Here is a 23,849-nt window from a genome sequence, read left to right on the forward strand (position 1 = left end):
ATCATTTGCCAGTTGCCATATCTATGGCAGAGGGATTTCCCTGGACTGGTAGTTCACAGACACAGGAAGTCACAGATACTTGGTTTATTTGAATGTAACTTTGGGCAAATCACTTAACTTCTTTGAGACTCAGTTTCCTGAGTGGATAATAATATTTATAATGCTTCCCTTACAGAGTTCTGGTGAGGATAAAAAGTAGTAAACACTAGCTGAATGTAAGATATTATTTCTATTCTAGTGTGAGAGCTACAAGCTACAAGTAGGAGTAAGTGAGGCATTTTGGGAGGAATATTAATTCTGTCAGGCCACTTGGGGCATAATTTAATTCAGCACATTGCAGGAGGCATAACTGAAACAGATGGTGTTATATATCCAAGCTGAAGTCTACTTGTTTAAATGTTTGTCCCCAAACAAAATCAAAGGAAATTCAGATGGACCATGAGCCCCAACATCTGGAAATGGGCTATCCCCTGAAGAAATCAAGTCCACTAGGATATGGTTGTCCCATGGGGGTAAGCAACATTCTGTATCATCAGGGAACTGCTGTGTTAGGGGATCAGAGAACTGGAGGGAAGGCAGTTTCTAGTAAGGGCAGATTTGTTCCTAGGTGGGGAATAGGACTTAGTGCCGTACTGGGAAGGGGAGTGGAAATGGGTATGCAGGAGGCAAACCATATCTGTTTGTGCCTCCATTCCTTTTCTCCCACTGGCCTTTTTTTTTCCTGGCTGAAATTCAGAAAAAATAAGTGCCTAGGGTAGCCTTGCAAGGGAAATGAAATCACTGTCTTCTAATTGGAAGGGAACTCATAGGTTATCTAGCATTTATATAGCACTTTAAAGCTTGCAAAGCACATTATCACCTTACAACATGAGGTAGGTGTTATTATTATTCCCATTTCACAGATGCGGAAACTGAGGGTGAGAGAGGTTAAGTGATTGTCCAGGGTCATAAGTGTCTGAGGTAGGATTTGAATTCAGTCCTTCCTTACTCCAAACCTAGTGCTCTACCCACTATTCCACCTAGCTACCTCAACAACATAATCTGTCTGGGACTTAATTTTTCATCTGTAAAGTGATGAGACCATAGACTCAATGACCTTCTAGCTCTTGCATTTGGAACACAATATTAAAAACAAATCCACCCCTTACACTGTTTCTTAATCTAAGGCACAGTGAGCTTTCTCTAGAAATTTCAGAATCTGATTGAAGAACTTTTAATGTGAAAGGGTGAAATTTTTCATCCTTAGGAGATTCTGGATACTCCCTCTTTTTTTTTTTAATTTCTAAAATTTTTTTTTTAATTAAAAATTTTTTTTCTGGCTACTCCTTCTTTACCTAGCTCAGTCATAGTATGCATGCGTTTGAGTTTTCTGTACAAACATCAGCATTACTCAGCTAATAACCTTAGGTCTCACTGACCTTGCAGAGATTATGGAAGTCAGATTTTCACATTGAAAGACTCTTTGAACATAGTCAATAATGGGACAGACACATAAACACATTTCCTCTCAGCAGTAGGCTGTTATAGCTTTCTGAGTTTTTTTTTTCCTTTTTTATTCATCTCTTTCTTTCAATGAACATTTTTGGTAGATGAAGGTACAGGGCTGGAAATTTGTTTTCTTTTAGAAGACGCAAATGAATCTTGGGTTCTTCAGTGAGAAAACTAAAAGCATCTCATGGTTTGTATAAAATGGAAGTCACACACAATTGTGTGTGTGTGTGTGTGTGTGTGAATAGGCATATGTGAGCAATCCCAGGGACAATGTGCCTCTGAAACTCCTAGACATCTTCCCAGGGTACAACTTCTGTTACATATGCTTTCCCTTGTCCAAGACTGTGTGGTACAGTGGAAAGAAGGATCCCTATATTTGTGTCAGAGGACTTGAATTCTAATCCTAACTGCCACTTACTCTGTATTTTAACTCAGGCAAGTCATTTTCCTTCTCTTACCCTCAATAATAATAATAGTTAACATTCATATAGCATTGTAACATTTGCAAAGTGCTTTACAAATATTATCTCATTTAATCTTCACAACTATCTCAGGAAGTAGGTGCTATTGTTATCTCCATTTTACAGATGAGGAAACTGAGAGGGTGAAAGAAGTTAAATACTTGTCCAAGGCCACATAGCTCATAAGTGTCTGAGGCAGGATTTGAGCTCAGGTCTTCCAGCCTCCAAGTTTGGTATTCTACACACAGAACTTTCTTTTTTGGGGGGCAGGGAAATGAGGGTTAAGTGACTTGCCCAGGGTCACACAGCAAGTAAGTTTCAAGTGTCCGAAGCTGGATTTGAACTCAGGTCCTCCTGAATTCAGGGCTGGTGCTTTATCCACTGCACCACCTAGCTGCCCCCTCAAGTTTAGTATTCTATCTATTGCACCTCCTAGCTACTCCAAATGCATCATCTATGTAAAGAAGTCAGTTGGACTAGAAGAACTCTAGAGTTTTTTCTTGCTCCAAATCTATGATGCTAGAATCACACAGTTCAGGAAACATTTAAAAAAATATGAATCACCTACTATGCACAAAACACTGTGCTAGACATTAGTCAGGAAAAGACCATAGGCCAAGTCTCAGGGTCCATCTTCTTTCTACTACATTGTGCTGATCCTGTCTTTTCAAGGGTGGATGACCCTACTTTTAATTTTCTAGGGAGATAAAAGCATTCATTCAGTCTTACTAAAATAATGATAACAAAATTGTACTTGACAACTCTGTGCTGGTTTAGATAATGTATGTAAAAAGGTTTTGAGATTTCTGAAGCACCATACAATTGCAAGGGATAATTTTACCAGGCAGTCCATTTTCCATGTCTGATTTGCAAGAGAGGATGGTTAGCAATTCTGTCCACTGGGGCCAGGATCTAGGCTCTAAATATTCAGCGCTTTACCAAACTCACAGTTCCAAAGGATAAGCTTTGTCTGAAACATTATCACATAATGTAGCCTTGTAAAGAATGAATTAATTTCAAAAGAGAGCAGAATTAAGAATCAATATTCATGTTCCAGAAGCCCAGTCCTAAAAATCTGAGAATAAAAAGAAAAAAAAAAACCTCAACTTTTTTTTCCCCCCAACTGGAGCTTTTACAACTATTCCACAGGGAGCCTGCTCTTACCCAGACATTTAATTGAACATGCACAGTCAGTCAGCTTGCAATGTGTCTGGAAAAAAATACACAAAGTCAACCAGGGCTTAGCAGACACTGGGAAACCTAATTAATTTCTAAATGAGAAATGATTTTATTTTCTCAGCTGTAATTTGGAGATGAATGCCATGTAGCTTACAAATCTAGGTATCCAGGGTTTCTCAATACCACCTGGCACAAAAATCATAGGAGTTGTACTCTTATGGTTGGTTTCTGCCTTTTAATGCAGGTGTTCCCAACCAGTAGTTTAGGAACATAACAATAACCCCTCCCATTTATGGGGCTCCTTAAGGTGTCTTCTTCAGAAGGAACCTGTGAGGTATTTAGTGCAAATGCTTTTATTTCCATTTTACAGAAGGGGAAGCTGAGTCTGAATTTTAGAACCCGAAGGAATGTTAGAAGTCATGTAGTTCAAAGTTTTCTTTTGTTCTTGAAGTTAAGTGAACTAAGGCTCAGAGGATGGAAATGACTTGCCCAAGGTCACACAGCTAGTGAATGGCAGAGATTGTGTTATAACCTATGCTTCCTAATTCTGGGGTCAGAGCTTGTTTTATTGCACCATAAGGTCTTCTCACCATACCCCACCGTCTCCTCTATGGTTTGACTACACCAAGAGTGTTGTGTTCAGTTCTGGGTACCATGGTTTAATAAATATGTTGACAAACTGGAGAATGTTCCAAGGAGAGGGAAAGCAGGATGGGGAAAGGCCTTGAGTAATCTAGAAAAGGCTGGGAGGTGGAATACTTAACATTCTTCAAGGCACCATCACAAACAGCATTTCATTTATCTTCTTACCATTCCACTCAGGTAAGTAGGGAAAGTAGTATCATCCCCATTTAAGAGATGGTGAAATTGGGATGTGACTGGAGAGTGGTAGGCTTCACTGAGGTCATGCTCTAAAAGAAGGCTTTGAATGCTCAACAAAAAACTGATGGCCTTGAAATAACGGGACAAATTTTAAGTAACATTGCATCTAGCATTCCCTATGTTAAAAATTATACTTCCAAAACATTCTGATGCCAAGTTGTCTTGAAATGGCCTCAGTTTCCTCATCTTTAAATGAGGGAAATAATCCCTTCCTTTCTTCTTTCATGGACTATTATCAGAATTACATGAAATAATGCATGTAAAAGTGCTTGCTTTGAAAATACTGAAATGTAAAGTGATTGTTATAATCCACCATTTAAAATGGATTTTGTTGCATTTATTTCATTCCAACAAACATTTATTATGTCCTTTCTTTGTTCAAGGCACTGAAGATGCAAAGATTAACATGATATAGTTCCTGTCTTTAAGCAGATTATATTTATAGAGGAGAGGTGAGGATGGGGATAAAACATATGGTAAATATAATGTGAAGTAGAATGTGATGAGATCAAAGGAGAGAAAAGATAAAGTGCTTTAGAAATATTGGAGAAGAGAGAGAGAACCAGCACTTTTAGTTTTTTGCCTAACTGCATCCTCACATTTGTAACTATGTAATTTCCACCGTCCTCACAGTTCAGCATATTAATGCTACCTGACATAGGGTTCATAGATTTAGGGCAGGAAGGGATGGATCTTAGGGATCATTGAATCAAACCTTGTCACTTAATAGGTGTGAAAACTAATATGTTTGCATTTTTCTTCGGATTGCTTCCAGCTTTCTTCGGTTGATTTGAAACCATTTAGATAACTCTAGAAATCAGTTTAAATGCAATTGTTTCTCTTCTGGTGCTTTCTACCAGAAGAAAAAAAAAGTGAATAGTGTTTGGTAGGTAGTTAATCTAATTTTTCAAAGTTTGGAGGGAGGAACTCTGCAGAACAGATAAATTATACTTCATTGATGATCCAACAGATGAATATCATAAAATCCCAACTGTTACCTCAATGTTGTGGTAGCAACTTAAGGCAAGGACTACTGAATTAAGTCTCTCTCTCTCTCTCTCTCTCTCTCTCTCTCTCTCTCTCTCTCTCTCTCTCTCTCTCTCACTCTCTCACTGCCTCCCCCTCCCTGTGCCTGTTTATTTCCCAGTAAAATGAAGATAATATCTTCCCTACTTACCTCATAGGGCTACTGGAGGTTTTGGTTCAACAACCATGGGATTTGAAGTCAGAAGACCCGGGTTTGCGTGTCCCTTATTTTTCTTGTGCACCTCTGGGCAAGTCACTGGACTTCTTTGGACCTCATTTTCATTCAACTGTAAAGAAGAGGTTTGGACTAGGAGACTTTGAAGGTTTCTTTTAGCTCCAAAGCATACAAGGGAGATCAGAGAGGCCATCTGTGGAACAGAGGAATTATCTGGGTCATACAGTGATTTCATTAGCTTCATTGTTGAACCCACTAAAATAGAGAGTTTGGCAGAACGTGACATTATTTACTGGGATGCCATTCATTTGTTCATTCAGCAAACATTTATTTATTTCCCAAAAGTCTTAGTGATGTGTTTTTGTTTTTACATTACAAACATTTGCAAGTATCCCTATTCTGAAATCTCTTGGAATAGTGAAAAAAATTAAGCAAAACTAACAATCATAGATACCTTATAGGAAAGTGCATGCGAGATTCCACATTGGTAGCACCCCCACCTCTCTGTTTAAAAAAAAACGAACAGAAATCTGTTTTCTCTCTCCCTGCACCCTATTGAAAAAACATAAAAATGAATTACTTGTAACCATTATGCCCAATCAAGCAAAGCAAATTTCATCATTGGCTACATACAAAAATATATATGGCTCATTTTGCACCCTAAATTTGTCACTTCTCTTTCAGGAACATGTTTCATCATAGGTCCTCTGGAATCATGGATGGTAATTGCATTGATTTTTACTCTTGACAAGCCTTCAAAATGCTTTGTCTTTAAAGTGTTGTTGTTATTGTGTAAATTGTGCTCCTGGCTCCACTAATTTCATCCTTCTTCAGTTTATATAAGTCTTCAAAATTGATCATTTTTTTGTAATATTGGTATGATAATATAAATTATTCTTCCGGTTCTGTTCCCTTCCCTCTATATCAGTTCACAAGTCTTATTCTGTCACTTCAAATGAATCTATTTCTCCATTTTTTACAGCACAATAGTATGCCATCACTTTTACATAACACAACTTGTTCAGCCATTCCTCAATTGGGCGGGGCATCCCTTTAGTCTCAGGGCTTTTTATTACTGATACAAAAGGAGTAGCTAAAGGTATTTCTGTAAACATAGAATCTTTTCCTTGTTCTTTGATGTATTTAGGATTTAGGCCTAGCAGGGAGGGGTGTAGAGAGATCAAAGGGCATGCACTGTTTAGTAACATTTTGTGTATAATTTCAAATTGTTCCCAGAATGGTTGTACCCATTCATAGTTCTACCAACAATGAGTATGCCCATTTTTCAGCATCCCTCTCACATATTTATCAGCAGACATTTATGAAGCCCATACTACATGTGGGCAATGAGAGAGATATGAAGAAAAATAAAACACAGTCACTCTTCTTAAAGAACTTATAGTCTAGGAGGGGTAATATAACCTGTATACAGAGTTCTGCAGAGTTCCTCCCTCCAAATGTGGAGAAATTAGATAGCTATTTACGAAACACCATTCACTTCTTTTCTTCTGGAAGAAAACACCCAGAAAGAGACAGAGATAAAGATGATACAAATTAAAATATGATGATCCCATGAGGACAGTTCAGTATACTGAGTCCATGGAAATGTGGCAGTAATAAGGCCTCACAATTTTAGACCATGCTATGCTTTTTAAGGTACTTTTGCATACATTTTCTCATTTGATTTGCCCAATCACATCCAATAAATGAAAGAGTGAAAAAAGCCTTTGTTAAGTACTTATTATGTACAAAGCCCGCATATACAAATAGAAAAGTAAGACTGTCCCTATTCTCAGAGAGCTCACATTTGAATGGGGAAGACACATGGAAGATCCCAGCTGCAGTCCAATCTAATTAGCATTTATTAAGTGCCTACTTTTTCCAATGCATTTTATGTTAGGCGCTGGGGTACAAAGACAAAGCATAACAAAAAGAATTTAGCTTTTGAAGTGTTTCCATTCTTCTTCGGAGAGATATATAGAAAGAAGTCCAATAAAGCACCGGCCCTGAATTCTGGAGGACCTGAGTTCAAATCTGACCTCAGATACTTGACACTTACTAGTTGTGTGACCTTAGATAAGTCACTTAACCCTCATTGCCTCGCCAAAAAAAGAAAGAAAGAAAGAAAGAAAGAAAGAAAGAAAGAAAGAAAGAAAGAAAGAAAGAAAGAAAGAAAGAAAGAAAAGTCCATACCAGATCATTTGAGGAGGGAGAGAACATTACAAACTGGGCAGAAGGAATGAAAGGTGAAAAAAAGCCAAGAGGTGAGGGTCAGAACAAACTTTTCATAGGAGGTGGCACTTGAGTATTTCCCTGAAGGAAGCCAGGGGTTCTAAGAGATGGAGGTGGATGGAGTGTCTTTTAGGCATGGAAACAGATGGTTCAAAATTCTGGGTGGTGGGAGATGGTATGCCTGGTTCAGGGCACAGCAAATATACCCATTTGACTGGATCACAGAGTTCGAGGAGGGGAGCAGCGTGCACTAAATCTGGAAGAGGAGGCAGATCATGAAGTCATTTAAATGGCAAGAGGAAGATAGAGAAGACACTATTATCTCTGCCTTAAAAATGGGGGAACTGAACCATCCAGAAGTTCTAACCTGCCCAGGTTTGTGGTGATAGAGACAGGGTCTCTCTTGTACCCCATCTCAGGTGGTTTAGGAATATTAGAAAGATCTCATTATAAAAAATATTATTTTTATTGTTAATTTCTTGTTCTTATGTCACCTTAATTTAAATATATATATATATAAAAGCTACCCTCTTTGGTTTTCCAGGATCCAAATTTGTGACTGGAATCCAGTTTTGAACCCTTCCTCTCTCAACCATTGAGCCAACCAATGGAACAAAGATTTTAGAAAGAAAGGGTGGGGGGGAGGCAGAAAGCAATTCAGTGAAAACAATTATTGTTTCTGATTGTGTATGTGACATTATGCATCCATAGTTCCCCACCTCTGAAAACTGGAGAAAGAGGTACATACACCCAGGAGGATTTCATGATAACATGGTTCCCCAGTATATAAAACTTCTCTGAGAATAAGACTAGTAGTATTGTATGAAGTTAAAATATTTGAGAGGGGATTTATTTGTTCCCTGAGAAGAATAGGATCATTTCCAATTAGGTGCATAGAGGCTGGAACTTTGTTTTTTTCTGAGTTTTCTCTGAAACCACTGCACAAAACTTTGGAAGAAGCAGATATGTGGCACCAGGACAGCTGCTGAATTTTCTCTTTTCAGGCTGCTGACCTTGGACTCCAATTATTAGGCCAGGGAACCTTGTTCCTCTCAAAGCTCTTTCTTTCTCCATTTAAAGCTTTCTGCTGAGCATTAAAACTATTTCCTTGGCGGTGAGAGAGGGGTTCTGTTTGGAAAATCTGGATGAAAAAGCCATTTCCACATCAAGTGCTTGGCACAGAGGAAAGTAACAGCCAAATCAGGCATCAGGTGTCCCCAGAGACAGCTTACTGAGAAAGATAGCAATGGCGACTTTCAATTACTGTGGCATGTGGCCGTGCCACTTACCAAACACTGGCTTATGCCTCCCATCTTCCTCCCCCCTCCGTACCCAGTTCTAGAAGAATAAACATTCTTATAAGACCCTGGGAGGAATAGGACTTCATTAACATTAATAGGATTCTTAGTTGCTTATTACCGCAACTAAATCACTTTTATGGGTAAATGCCTTTGAATACCACACAATCTGTTTCCCTAATTGTGCAGACCTTCCACAGCATTTAATCTGGTTTCAAAAAGAAAAGAAGAAAAGAAAGGAAGGAATTGATACAGCACTTTGCAATTCACAAAATATTCCCCTTACAGCAATCCTGTGAGGTGGGAAATGAAATGATTATTTTTCCTATTTTATAGTTGAAGAAACTGAGACCCAGAGATGTTAATTTTACTATAGTCTGATGTTCAGCAATTGGTGGTGGTGGGATTCAGACCCAGGTTTTTGATTCCAAGTCAAGAAAAAAAGGAAGGAGGAAAGAAAAAAAAAGAAAAGAAAAAGTAAGGGAAAAAGAAAAGAAAGAAGAAAATTACAAGGTTGGTGTTTTGCAGTTAAAAAAACTTTATATATATTTTCTTTTTTGATCTTCACAACTACTGAGGGAGGCAGGGCAGAGGTTATTATACTCATCTTACAGATAAGGGAATGAAAATTCAGAAGTGATTTGTCAAAGGTCACGGAACTAGTACATGGCAGAGATCTGGATGAAGTGTAAATCTTTTGACTTCCAACAGAGAACAGAGTAGAATTTCTATATTTTGGGGAATCCTTTAGTTCCCCTTGATTCTCCTTTATTTTAATCCAGACGTCTTTCCAGAACATCTCTAACCCTCCCAGGGGTCCAGTGGACTCTTCTTACTCTCTGGATTCCCATTCCCCACCCCCTTCTACCCTCGCTCAAGTTCTGTAGCATGTCTGTCTCCGAATCTTCTCCAGATCTTTTCTGCATGTGTTGTTCCTGTCACTCCAGATTCTGTTAATGACCTTCCTCATATTCTGAAGAATGGTTTGAAAGATAAGCTTTGTTGGAGTCCTGAGATTGGATAGACCTGGATTGTGGCCCTGGCATTGTTATTACTATAAGTTCTGTGATCTTGTATAAGTCACTTAACCTCTAGGTCTCATTTCGCTCTTTTGTAAGATAAGGTGTTGTAGAATATGATCTCCAGTGTCCCAGCTCAAGTCACACAGCTGATAAAGAACAGAGCCAGGATTTGAATTGGTGTCTTCTTACAAGAGAGAAAGGGCGGTGTAGGGGAGGGGCATTAGTTTGGAGTGTAGAAGACCTGGGTTTGATACTTACTAGTTGTGTGACCCTGGGCAAGTCATTTAATCTCTTTTAGTTCCAGTTTCCTTATCTAAAAAATGAAGGCATTGGGCTTCATGACCTATAAGATCCCTTCTAGTTTTAAATCTGTAATCTTATAGCTTCGAATACAGGGTCCTTCCACCAGACCACAGGAACTCTCAGACGGTACATTTCCAAATCTACTCCAAACCGTGTAAGCCACTTAGTGCCTCATCTCTCCCCATCTTTCAAACAATCTATCTGACCCATTTACCTCACTGGGACATTATGAGTCTAAAATGAGAATCCTGATGAGACGGTGTTTTGGAAAAATGAGGACAGTCCAAAGACTAAGAATTAGGATGATGATTTTTATAATAATTTCATCTGTGTTAGGATATGAACAATTAGAGCAGGATCAATTAGGATATGAACTATTTGAGAGCAGGGACTGTCTAGCTTAAAGTTCTTATATAAATGATGATGAATATTAACAAAAAGCCGGCTGCAATGGCTTTTCAGCCCCCAATTTATAAGCTCTGATGTCTTTTTGTCATTCTTTTGAACTAATAGGAGGGTGATCATCTTCTACATTCATCTCCTCCTATGACGACAGTGAAAGGATATGGATTTTCTCATCAATATTATTTAAAAAAACTCATTTTTAATAATTTGGCCAAATATAGTGATAGCAGTCTTGGATCTGGGGCTGGTGGGAATGGAGTCATTTCATGGTTTCCTTAATGATTTCATAACCACCTCAGGCTCTCAACAGGAAACTTGGCAGAAAGCCAAGCTCACCTGGTCTTCCAGCCTCTGTGAGGCACTGGGGAAACCAAATTTTCCCTATTCACTGTGCATGCTTCTCCTCTCATAGAGCCTTTCTTTAGTTGTTGTGCTCCATGGGTAGAGACTTCCTAAAATAAGGGATGATTTGGGGCCTATCTGTTGTCAGGGAGGAAGGATGGGGGCCTCATAGGGATGGGAGTAGGTGATTCTGATACATGGTGATAAAAAAAAGACCTGTGTATATAAGAGAGACAACTTGGAATAATGAATGGAGAGAGTGGGTTCAAAGCCAGGAAGACCTAGGTTCAAGGCCCACCTCTGACACATATTGGCTGTGTGACCTGAAGTAAGTCATATAACCTCTTAAATGTCTGGTCAACTCTTTCTGATTATACATTGCTGAAATTGCAGTGGTTGCTCACTAATGGAATTACAAGTTCTATTGGTATATGCATGTGAATATATGTGCATGCATGTATATGTGTATAGGCATATACGTATGTATGTGTATACATGAATGTATGTACAAATAGGTTTAGACACAATAAGTATATATGCATGGGAAAATGTACATGCACACACATGTATGTATGTATAGGTATATACAGATATATGTGTATACATGAATGTATGTACAAATCTGTTTCAGCACAATAAGTATATATATGTATATACATGGGTAAATGTATATGTATGTGTATATATGTGCATGCATGTATATGTATACACAGTGGGATTCATTCTGGGCCTATACCCCTTTTGAAACAGCCCTGCTAAGAGATCTAGGTTCCATGTCTAAGAAGTAGATGGTAAAACAGAAGAAGCACATCTTGCATTTTTGGTCAGCAGCGTCTGTGGGTGGAAGGGGACAGGCACAGCTCCAAACAAACCTTGCCTTTTGTCAACCTCTTTCAGTGCTCCCTCCCTTTCAACTGTCTCCCTTTCCCTCATGTGGTGGCATTCTGTCCCAGTGCAGAGCCAGAAGAAGGCATGGGTGTGCCCCGGCCAAAGTCCTACCATGACAAAGTATGAGCCAATGGGAAAGAAGCAGTTTATTTTGGTGAAAGCAATACTACTCTGCTTCTGCTTTTATTAATGGAAATGCTTAAAATACCACCATTCTGGTCTAGTCCAACTCACTTTTTTTTTTTTTGAGTGGGTCAATGAGGGTTAAGTGACTTGCCCAGGGTCACACAGCTAGTAAGTGTCAAGTGTCTGAGGCCGGATTTGAACTCAGGATCTCCTGAATCCAGGCCCAGTGCTTTATCCACTGTGCCATCTAGCTGCCCCCCCTCAACTCACTTTTAAAAAACTCAATGTTTTATCTAGATATCATAATACATACATACATACATACAAAACAACAAAGATTTGCTTAGTAGCATTGTGAGGAATACAAAGAAGAGTAAGAGTTTCTATTTTTAGGGACCTTAAAATGTAATTGCAGAAAGGCCTTCAATAAGCTGACTTCCCTGCAGACAGTTTGGTGGGGCTGTGCTTTGATCACTGGGTACTCCTTCAATCAGAGCAGATTGCAATCTCTGCACACTTCATCTGTGTGATTACTATCCATTTCTTTCCATAAATCTTCCATACATCAGCCTACTCAATGTGCTAGGTCTTCCCCTGGATTTTTAAATAGCTTACTTAGCATGGTACTTGGTACACAGTAGGGGCTCAATGTAGGAGCTTTTTTGTTTTTGGTTTTTTTGTGAGGCAATGAGGGTCACTTGCCCAGGGTCACACAGCTAGTTAAGTGTCAACTCTGAGGCTGGATTTGAACTCAGGTCCTCCTGAATCCAGGGCCAGTGTTTAATCCGCTGCGCTACCTAGCTGCCCCGATTTGTCTGTCTTGTTACAACATACCATTCTGGCTGAGTCTAATTCATTTTGGAAAGATGTCCTTGATACTTGTTCATTTAAACCTTAATGTACAATTAGGATCATAGATTTAGATCGGAAAGGTCCGTAAAGGTCCAACCTCCTCATTTTACAGTTGGGGAAACTGAGGCCCAGAAACCTGAAGTAACTTGCTCAGGGACACACAGTGTGTGTATGTGAGCGTTGATTTGAACCCTGTTCTTTCTAACCAGGGTAGCAGAGAGAATATGTGTCTGGACTCAGGAAGATCTGTGAGACCCTGCCCAAGTCACTTAACCCTTCTTTGCCTTAGTTCCTCATCTATAAAATGGGGACACACTGGACAAGGAAATAATAAACCATTATAGTATTTTGCTAAGGAAACCCCATGGACAAATCCATAGGCTCACTAAGAGTAGGTTCATGACTGAACAACAACTTCCTAACTTTAAAGTGTCTCTCTTGATTGGGCCTACTATTTGCAGTTGGCTGTATATATTTCCTACTCCCTTAGTCCTGGCTCTGACTCAGTTCCCTTATGCTTTTTCCATCCTTCTTCATATCAAAAACTTACCATTTTTCATCCATCCCAAGGTGGAAAAGATCTGATGAATTCATTCTCAGTAAGACATCCATTTCTTTCCATAAATCTTCCATACACGAGACTTAATGTGTCTGTCTGCTCTCCCAGTGGGTATGATATTCACAAAGAATGACATGAATCCAAAGATTGAAACTAAATATGGAGGGTTGATACTAGAATGAGGTAATTTTAGGCAGCAGAGGCAGACTTATGAGGGAGAATTATTTGGTGGTGGTGGTGGTGGGGCGGTGATTCTCTCAAATCACACCAAATGAAGCCCACTCTGCCTACCCAAAAGGTTGTTACTGAAAGTGAGCTAGGGAGTCATGGAATCGTGAAATATAAGCATGACTCTTAGAGATCATTTAGTCCAGCCCCTTCATTTTACAGATAAGGAAACAGCCCCAGAGAGCAAAGAAATTCGCTTAAGGCCACATAGTTAAAGAGCTAGGACCAGAATCTGGACTGCTCCCCCCCCACCCCCAATCTAGTGTTCTTTCTATTCAGAGGGCATTTGGGCATTTGCACTATGACCTATTGGGCAACTTGAATTTTGTACATTCAGTGAGAGAGGAAGCAGCTGTGGGTGGGGCTTCTAGGAACTTTGATCTAGCCTTGTGATGATTTCCTTCCTAAGTTTTAAGGATATACCCTTATACTCTCTCTCCTCAAAATACTTTCCTTTGTAACTAGGAATAGTAGCTGCAGGGATGTAATCTTTTTAGTGTCAAATGCCTTTCCCTTGACCTGTTTTCTCTAGTCCTGTCCCCTTAAACTTATTATTATTATTATTTTTTTAGTGAGGCAATTGGGGCTAAGTGACTTGCCCAGGGTCACACAGCTAGTAAGTGTTAAGTGTCTAAGGCCAGATTTGAACTCAGGTATTCCTGACTCCAGGGCCGGTGCTCTATCCACTGCGCCACCTAGCTGCCCCCCTTAAACTTAAAATTTTATTTATTCATTCATTCATTTATTTAGTCTTTCATTTATTTATCCATTTGATCATTTATCTATCTATCTATCTATCTATCTATCTATCTATCTATCTATCTATCTATCTTATGTGGGGCAATGGGGGTTAAGTGACTTGCCCAGGGTCACACAGCTACTAAGTGTCAAGTGTCTGAGGCCGAATTTGAACTCAGGTCCTCCTGAATCCAGGGCCAGTGCTTTATCCACTACACCACCTAGCTGCCCCTGGATCTAATATTTTTAAAAGGGGGGAACTCAGATAGAAGTATTTATACAAGGCTGCTACATCACTATGGAGAAAAAATATGGCAGTGAAGTCTAGCAATTCTCAATGGGCAAGAAAGAAAATGGCATAATCTCCAAGTTGGATGAGGCCTCAGGGGCCCTCTGTTCAGATATGGGCTTAAACAATAATTCCCCCTTGTAACAATATCCCAGGAAGCTGTCATCCATCCTGCTTCTTTCCGTTTGAAGATCTTCAGTAAAGAGGAAGCTTCCTCACTGCTTCCTGAAGCAACTCCTTCTTCTTTGCCATAGCTCTAATTACTATTCACCTTTCTGGGTTCAGTCCTGGTTTTCCTGAAATCAAACCTCAATTTTCTTCTTTGTAACTACTCCCAAAACCCCTGCTCCTCACCCTCCCTGCCTTGGTTCTTTGATCTGGAGCTAATCTCTCCTCCATATAATTGTACTTCAGATAGTTGGAGATGGTTCTGATGTCTCTTCCTCTTAGAGGCATCTGGGTGGTACAGTGGATAGGGAACTGGGGTTAAAGTCTGGAAGACCTGAATCCAAATGTGGCCTCGATACTCACTAGCTGGGTGACCCTGACCAACTTATTTAGCATCTCTCTGTCTAAGTTTCCTCATCTATAAAATGGGAAAAATAATAATACTTCCCAGGACTGCTGGAACATTTGTAGAAGCATTTGTTGGAGAATCGTAGGAACATTTTTACAAGGCTGCTGTGTCACCATGGAGATAATAAGAGATAATATTTGTAAAGAGCTTAGCTCCATGCCTGGCACATTTCCTTCAATCCACTTGTAAGTCTTCTTTTCTTCAGATTAAATATCTCCAGTTCCTTCAACAAATCTTGGTTTAGCTTGAATTTGAGGCCCTTCACCATCCCAGTTACTTTCCTCTGGACAATCTCCAACTTATTAATAGCCTTCCAAGATTGTGGCCTCTGGAACTCAACACGATGCTCCAGATGTTGTCCAACTGTGGCGGGGTATAGTAGGAAGATCATCACCCCAGTCCTGGACACTGCTTCTTGAATACAGCCCAAGTCTGCTTTGTCCCCCATGAAAAGCTTCTGTCTTCCCAAGGTCTTTTCTGAACCTCCCAAGTGTTAGGGTCTTGTGTTTACTTACGAGTATACAGATTGGCCATACCACAGCATTGACTCATATTGATCCAGGCAAACTGTCCTTGCCTTTCCAGTTTATATTTGTGAGGTTGATTTTTTTTTTTAGCTTTTAGTCAGAAAGATTTATTATTGTAACGATTGGAATGACGCCACCTGCTGGAGACTTACTGTAGAAGAGTTCCACCCATGAAGCGAAGGTCTTTGAGGGCAAGACCAGGAGTCTTTTCTTTGGCGTCAGGAAGTGACGCGGGCTAGTGGGAGGAGGAAGGAAGAGACTGGCTCTCGCTCTCACTTTTTCCTGGGGACTCTGGCAGAGAAGGGAGCTAGAAATGTGCTCTCCTATCCGGAATCTAGGCCTTTCTCTCTCTCTTTACCAAATTCTTATTCTCCTTAATAAATGCTTAAAAGTCTAACTCTTGCTAAAGCTTATAATTTATTGGCGACCACTCATTAGATATTTTAGACAGTTTAGCTAGAATTTTAGCCCTTAACATTATCATGGAATAATAATAATAGTAGTAGTACAAAACATATGCTTTACCAAGTCAGTGGCATAATCTCCCACAAGTACATGGGCGAAAGTGTGCTCAAACTTAAGAGACTTGTAGCACAGGGATAACTTACAGCTCCTGAACCATATTTTGTCTCAGCTCTTGCCCAGCTCTCAGTCACTGAATGGCTGTGGTCTCAGACAAATTGAGATCTGGAAAAGACCTTAATTTAGAAGGGCCAAAGTCACCCACTGCATCCTGGGTCATTGCCAGTTGTCTTTTTTTTTTTAATGTTTGTAATATCAGGAACATGTTTGTTTGAATTTAACAGTCCTCTGCAATAATCACCACAAAGAAGGCTAAAACCCTTAACTTATTATATGTTTCAACATCCCAAATCTTTTTTCCAGGTAAGTTAGTACTTGAGGGTCTCTGGGCCTGTGCAGTACAAGATATATAGCACCTAAATCTGCGCCCCCCCCCCCCCCTGCCCTGGTGTGGTTGCCCAGACAGCACCTGTTTTGTAACTTGATTTCAATGTATGGGGCTCCCTTCTCATTCTCTTTCTCCACCTCCTGTGAGGTTGATTTTTGAAGCCAAGCTGAGACTTTGATTCATCCCTATGAAATTTTATATTATTATATTTGTCCCAGTGTCTAGCCTGTGAAAAAATCATGACCCTCTCACCCAGTGTGTGAGTTAGTAATCTCTCCAGCTATGGACCATTTACAAGTTTTCTAAGCTTGCCAAATCATTTGTAAAAATGTTAAATAGCACAGGTCCCCTGGACACTCTGCTGGAGGCCTCCTTCTAAGCTGACATTAAGCTCTTAATGACTACTTTTGCGGTTAGATACTTTTTTTTCCAGGGCAATGGGGGTTAAGTGACTTGCCCAGGGTCACACAGCTAGTAAGTGCCAAGTGTCTGAGGTCGGATTTGAACTCAGGTCCTCCTGAGGGCACTGTGCCACCTAGCTTCCCCGGTTAGATCCTTTTTGAGACAGGCCTAGCTTGGTCCCTAGAGACCAGCGGGTCTTTCTGTCTTTTATGGGGTATCATCTGCATAAAGAACCACACAGACTGCCTTTTCCTCCCCTTGCTTTGGGGGTGGGGAAAAGTATTTGTTTATATTTTGTAAACATCATGATTTCCAGCATAAAGGTATTTAAGACACTAGCACTAATTTAAGAAAGGAAAACTGTAGCCTGGAATTGAAGTGAATTGCTCCCCTACAGGAGGAAGAGAAAAGAGAAGAGGAACACTTTTGAATGAGTCTCAGGAAAACATTTGGAAACATGAATGTTCATCTATCTAATCTTCATTAGTATTATTTTGTTTCTTGGCCCATGGACAGAGTTACTCTATAATAAGACACGGTTTCCTTTAAAGATTTTGGATCCACATCTGTTTCATCTCAACCTCACCTCTGGCACTCTGGTCCCCTGGAAATCTTACTCTCCTCAGACTAAGTGAAAGGGTGGCAGTGTGGTGTGGGGTTGGTGGCCACAGGATTGTGGGGCTGGTGGTGGTGGGCAAAGGGAACCTGCACCGAAGTGCAGAAGTGGGGAACAATGGCAGGAGCAATGGTAGTGGGGCAGTTGGAAAGAGCTCTAAACTAAATTTCAGTCCTGGTTGGGCCACTGACTAGTGTGATGTTGTGCAAGTCACTTTCCCTGTCTCGGGCTCAGTTTCTTCATCTGTAAAATGAGAATTTTAATTTAATGATATGATTCCAGTTGCTAGTGTCATAATGAATAGAAGGAAACAGACATTGATTAAATGCCTTCTGTGTGCCAGGCACACTGGCACGAGGTGCTTTACAAATACTATCTCATTTGGGTATCACAACAACCCAGGGAGGTGGATGCTCTTATTATTCCTCTTTTATGATTGAAGAAACTGAGGCAGACAGAGGTTAAGTGAATTGCCCACAATCACACAGCCACTAAGTCCCAGAGTCTAGATTAGAACTCAGATCTTCCTGAGTTAGGTCCAGTGCTCCATCCACTGCACCACCTAGCCTGACCTGGCATTCTTATTGGCATACTTCAGCAGATCCAATTCACATTTCTGTTTTACTTTTGTTTGTGTGTTTCTCCTAAGCTATGCATGGGACATTTGTGATTCTTTTGCCGCTCAGCCTGATCCTGATGGTCTTTGGAGGGATGACGGGATTTATTAGCATCCTCGCCAGAGCCCATCTGCTCCTCCTCATGACTGGGATGCTTTTCCTTTTTGGAGGTACTTTACCAAACCCCTTTGGGAGTTTAAAATGATAAGAAATAATTATGTAGAAATATGAGCCTTGGGCCAAGAGCAGAAGCACCCAGATTTCCTTTAGGCCTTGCAAGTGGGTTATTTCCAGGGTATTTGCTCTGAATCCTTGGTCATAGCACCAAGTTACATAGTTTTTGCAAAAGTTGTCTCTCCATACCTTAGAATTCACTCCCTCCCCTTTGCTTCTTAGAATGTCTAGCTTCTTTCTTTTTAAAATTTTTTGTGTGTGTGAGGCAATTGGGGTTAAGTGACATACCCAGGGTCACACAGCTAGTAAATGTCAAGTGTCTGAGGTCAGATTTGAACTCAGGTCTGCCTGAATCCAGGGCCGGTGCTTTATCTACTGCACCACCTAGCTTCCCCTTTCCAGCTTCTTTCAAAACTATGCTTAAATGCACCGTCCTATTCCAGGCCTTTCCTAATTCCTATTCTCCTGCAGTTGCTAGTCACCTCTCAACCTAGAATTATGCTTTATATATTTTGTATGTAAGTATATATGTTCATATTGTATCTCCCAAGGAAAAGTAAAGCCCCTTGAAGAAAGGGGCTGTAATTTTTTTGTCTCAGTTCCCTTTATTTTGTCTTTGCACTCTAGTGCCAGGTATGTGGTAGGTGCTTAATAAATGCTCATTGAATGTCTTGCTCTTCAAATCGGAGAATGGTAACTCTCACAGTCTTCAATTTTCCTGTGCAGATTGTACATGAGAAATCAAGTTGTTCCTGGTATGATACAGGTGGCTTTGCAATAACATCTCCTTCCTTGAGTTGGTGAGGGAATTGAAAACCTGGTATTATGGGGCCATTCCTACCCCTATCCACTGGGGAGAATGGGGTGCGGAGATGAGAGGATGATCATTTTTCTGAGAGTAGGTGTGGAGTTACCTTGGTTTGTGGGTGAGAAACATTTAGAAAAACTTGCTGTCTCCGGGACTTACAGAAATAAGGCAGATAAGGTTCCAACAGGGAATCATCAGCTTAAACAGAATGATTTAAAAGAATTTTGATAGCTACTTCAGGCCAAGTTTTAAAGTCCAAAAAATGAAATTAGCCCAAGTGGGGCTGCACAAACAGAAAAAGCTACCTGTGGATATACAATACTTGGCTTATAAGGGTTTTTTTTGTTGTTGTTAAAAACCAAACCAAAATGATTGTTTTTCAATGAACAATAATTTATTTTCTCTCCTTCCTCAACTGGACACAACAATCACAAAAAACAAAACAAAACCAAACCTTGGTAACAAATACTCATAGTGAAGTAAAATAAATCCCTACGTTCCACATGTCCAAAAATGGGTGTCTTTCTATACCTTGAGTTCATCACCTCTCTGTCACGAGGTGGGTAGCATGATTCCTCATTGGTCCTCTGAAATCATGGTTGGTAGCATTAATCAGAGTTCTTAAAGTCTTTCAAAATTGTTTGTCTTGATAAGGTTGCACCCAGGATATAAATTAAAAGTTCTTTTGAGGGTAGAAAGGAAAGCCAAATTTAAGCAGTGATTGACATCAGCTAAGTTTAGTGGATGAAATATTTAAATTCGCATGTTTTTATTTAATTCTTGTTTTGTAGAATCTCTTATTTTATATATTTCTCAACAATAACTTGTTGTTACACTAAAGAAAGTTTTTTAAAAATAAAATTTGAATATGAAAAAGAACATATTTAGTAAACCTCTATAACCATAGATGAATTCCAGCACATACCAAATACCTATTCTCTGGCATTGCAGTTCTGATGCCCAGGAGGAAATATAAGCTTAACATGCACACTCTTTCCCCTAATTGATATAATTAAGACTATATGCCTATAGCCTACCACAACATCCTCCACCCTAAGGATCAACTGAGACCAGCCTAGTTGTATTCAGAGTGATTCTCAACTCCTAGCTCCTGTTTGCTTCACTGTGCTCTGTTCCCTTGGAATTACCTGATCCCTCTAGAACTTGCTCTTGTAAATCAATTAACTAAGTTAGACTGTGCTTGTAACTAATACATATCTTCAGTATTAGCTGGCCTTACGTCTTGAAACTTTTATGTTAAATATCACAAATGAGTGAAAAATCTCAAATAAAAAGGAGATGATTGAAATTCTCTAAGTAGCAAAAAGGGGGAAGCACAAATGTTTTAATAAAACAATTGGGAGTTTCTGTGTAGGGAACTCGTTCACCCCCCCATCCCCAACTCCCTCGGGCCTCCAGGGTACTCATTACTACAGAAAACAGGGTACCTGAATTTACTGTATTCTGTAATCCTAGAGTTTGCAATTCTCTGTGACAACCTACTCTTTCTTCCCCAGAGGTGAGTCTTTTTCTGCATATTTCTTTTTGGAAAGTACACATCCCGATGAAGGGTGAGAATTTTTTTTGTCATTTAATTAGGAAGGTAAGGAAAAGGTCTTATTAAAATAGTACTAACCCCAAAAGAGAACTCAAATAATCTGTACATCTCTGAGGGGTTTGGATTGTTTTGCCTATAAAATTTCATGACAACACAGTGGATAAAGCATCAGCCCTGGATTCAGGAGGACCTGAGTTCAAATCTGACCTCAGACTTGATCGTCACTAGCTGTGTGACCTTGGGCAAGTCACTTAACCCTCATTGCCCCACCCCACCCCAAATTCATGACAAGGGGAAGTATCAAGGGATCCCCAGAAGCAGAGAACTTCAGGGCTATGAGGGATGATCAGCTAAACCACCCCCTTATTTTAGAATGGAGGAAACTGAGGACCTGTGATATGAAGTAATTTGTCTGAGGCCACATGGCTATGTTGTGGCAATGGCCCAGGTCTAGAATTGAGGTGTCCCTTCTCCTACTCCTGTATACTTTCTACTACATAAAAGTGCTTTTGTACTGGAATCAGGAGTCAAAAAGGGATTTCTCTCCTATCCCTCCAACTAGTATTACATGTATTTTAATTTAATAACTAAAGGTTGAATGAATCACATGCTGTGATCATTGCAGAAGGGATACTATACAGGTGTGAGTTAGACTACATGGCCACTAAAGTGCCTTCCAACTCTGAGATTCTGTAATTATTTCTCCTTAGGGATTGAAAAGGTTTCTGCCTTAAGATCAATACTGTAAGAGAGAGACACACAGAGACAGAGAGATAGAGGCAGAGAGACAGAAAGATAGACAGAGAGAGAGAGAGAGAGAGAGAGAGACAGACAGACAGACAGACAGACAGACAGACAGCACACAGAATTCCTTTTTGGGGGTGGTTGTCACAGACTAAGCCCTTTAGGGGATGGGAAAAGCAAAGAACTTAATAAGATAAGAGGTACTTTTTGTTCAAAGATGGGTTTTTCACCAGGGGTGGGCTAGAGCTAGATCATCCTGCCTCACAAAGGCTGATAAATGTTTTTTGTGAATTTGTACGCCTTGGAAATCAGTAAAAGCTACAAATCAGGACTTGATTTGTTGTTTTATTGATTGTATAGACTCAATAAAGTGATAGGGAAATATTAATAACTTGGATTAAACTTGAAAGTCTCACGAGCACTTTTTTTCCTCCTGGGAGTCAGTTGATATTTACTAGCACACCCCTAGTTTCTATCCTTAATCAAATTTCCTTTAAAAAAAAACACAACAAAAACCATTTGTTCTTAAACATAAAACCTTCCTGAGAGGACAAGTCCAGAGAAGGTATTTATTTCTTAACATTTCTAGAGAAAATGAAGATCAGTTAAAAGAACTGGAGATTTTTAGTCTGGAGAAGAGAAGGGGGACATGATACTGCTTTTGAATATTTGAAAGACTACATCCTAAGAAGGATTAGGCTTGCTCTGCCAAGTCCTAGAGGGTTGACTTAGAAGCAAAGGGTGAAAGTTGTAAAGAGGAACATTTTGTATTAATATAAAGAAAAATCTTCTCATAACTAGAACTACCTAAAAGTAGAATAGGTTCCCTCGGGAGGTAGTAGGTTTCCCCTCATTGGATACATTCAGGCAGAGGGTGAATGACAATTTGTTGGACATGTTACAGAAAGAATTCTTTTTGTGTGTGTGGGTGTGGTGGGGGGTATAGTTTAGACTAGATTACTGCTCATCTCTGGTCCAATTCTGAGACTTTATGGCTGTGATTCTGTGACAAATTTTAATTTCTTTTGATTTTTCTTTAGCCTTGGTGACTCTTGCTGGGATCAGTGTCTACATTGCCTACTCAGCAGCAGCTTTCCAAGAAGCAGTCTGTCTCTTGGAAGAGAAGGATCTCCTGGACCAGGTGGACATCAGGTTCGGATGGTCCTTGGCTCTCGGCTGGATCTCCTTCATCTCTGAACTCCTCACTGGGGCAGCATTCCTACTAGCAGCAAGGGTGGTTGGCTTGAAACGGAGACAGGACCAAGCAATATGAAAGGGTTAATGCAGGGGGTGTCTTGGCCCTGGCAAGAATGGGAGTTGGTAGGGGGCAGCTAGGTGGCACAGTGGATAAAGCACCGGCCCTGGATTCAGGAGGACCTGAGTTTAAATCTGGCCTCAGACACTTGACAATTACTAGCTGTGTGACCTTGGGCAAGTCACTTAACCCTCATTGCCCTGCCCCCCCAAAAAAAAACCAAAGAAAAAAAAGAAAATAAAAAAAGAATGGGAGTTGGTGGGAGGCACTTCCATAAAGCAAAGGCCAAAGCTTTATACTGACCTTTGAATCTACTGATGTGATGTGCTACTTTTTCCTATTCCCTCCATTCCCCAACGGACTTTTATTATGGCTTTGGCCACTGTCTCTGTGTCATTAGAGTGGGTGCCACTCTTGATATTTATATCTACTATTTGTCTATGTGTGTACTTGTGTAGGCTGGAGTGGAGGTCGTTTGTTGTATATAAACCAACAAGTTTGATGAAATGTAGTATGGCTTAGCTTTTGAGTAAAGTTCTTTCAGATTTCAGGTTCTGATACGCATCTTTTTTCTGTTATGTTTCATAAAATTCTTAAAATTCTTTGCCTGCCAGTTGTGCTCATAGCTTCTATCTGAAGTGGAGATATATTGAATTTTTTAGTATGCCCCATTTTTAGCATATCCAATATGGAAATGTCATAACTCAGAAGCCTAATGCATTCGGGGCTGTTTATTCACTGTGCACAAAAGTTCATTACAGTATTTCAAGTAGTCAACCTCCTACCATATTTAGGATAGCATTCCATTCACACAGTTTTGATTTTATAGACTGCTTTTTAGAACCGCATCCAATGTTCACAGGTATACCTGTGACTCAGAAGGACTTTAAGGACAGTAATGAGTGCTATGGTTTTTTGCTTCAGACAAGAAACACATCTCCACCTTGATGAAATAGCTACACTGCTCCTGGTTGTATGTTGTTATTTTGATTGGTGTCATTATTTATTGATTTCTCAGATGGAGAATGCCTTTCTCTAAGAAGCTATTTGTTAAGTCCCTTCTTAACAGGTAACCTTCCTTACAGTATTTCCAGGCAGTGGGTTCCTGACAAAAGTTGTTCCTTACTGGTAGAACTCCCCAAGTATTTTGGAAGCTAATGGCAGT

The 23,849-nt window shown here is 40.0% G+C and overlaps 1 protein-coding gene across 2 annotated transcripts in view; it reads left to right on the top strand.

Annotated features, from left to right (window-relative positions):
* Nucleotides 1–22,856, top strand: part of TMEM114 (transmembrane protein 114) — a 39,123-nt gene extending 16,267 nt beyond the window's left edge. Inside the window, exons 3-4 of one of the 2 annotated variants that reach the window (XM_043978724.1) lie at nucleotides 18,178–18,315; nucleotides 22,470–22,856. In XM_043978724.1, coding sequence (XP_043834659.1) covers nucleotides 18,178–18,315; nucleotides 22,470–22,702 — 371 coding nt within the window. In that variant the 3' untranslated portion in view covers nucleotides 22,703–22,856. The remainder of the gene's footprint in view (nucleotides 1–18,177; nucleotides 18,316–22,469) is intronic. The other variant, XM_043978725.1, reaches the window with a different exon arrangement.
* The last annotated feature ends 993 nt before the right edge of the window (nucleotides 22,857–23,849 follow it).

This window comes from Dromiciops gliroides, chromosome 1 (genome assembly GCF_019393635.1).
Source record: "Dromiciops gliroides isolate mDroGli1 chromosome 1, mDroGli1.pri, whole genome shotgun sequence".
NCBI lineage: Eukaryota > Metazoa > Chordata > Mammalia > Microbiotheria > Microbiotheriidae > Dromiciops > Dromiciops gliroides.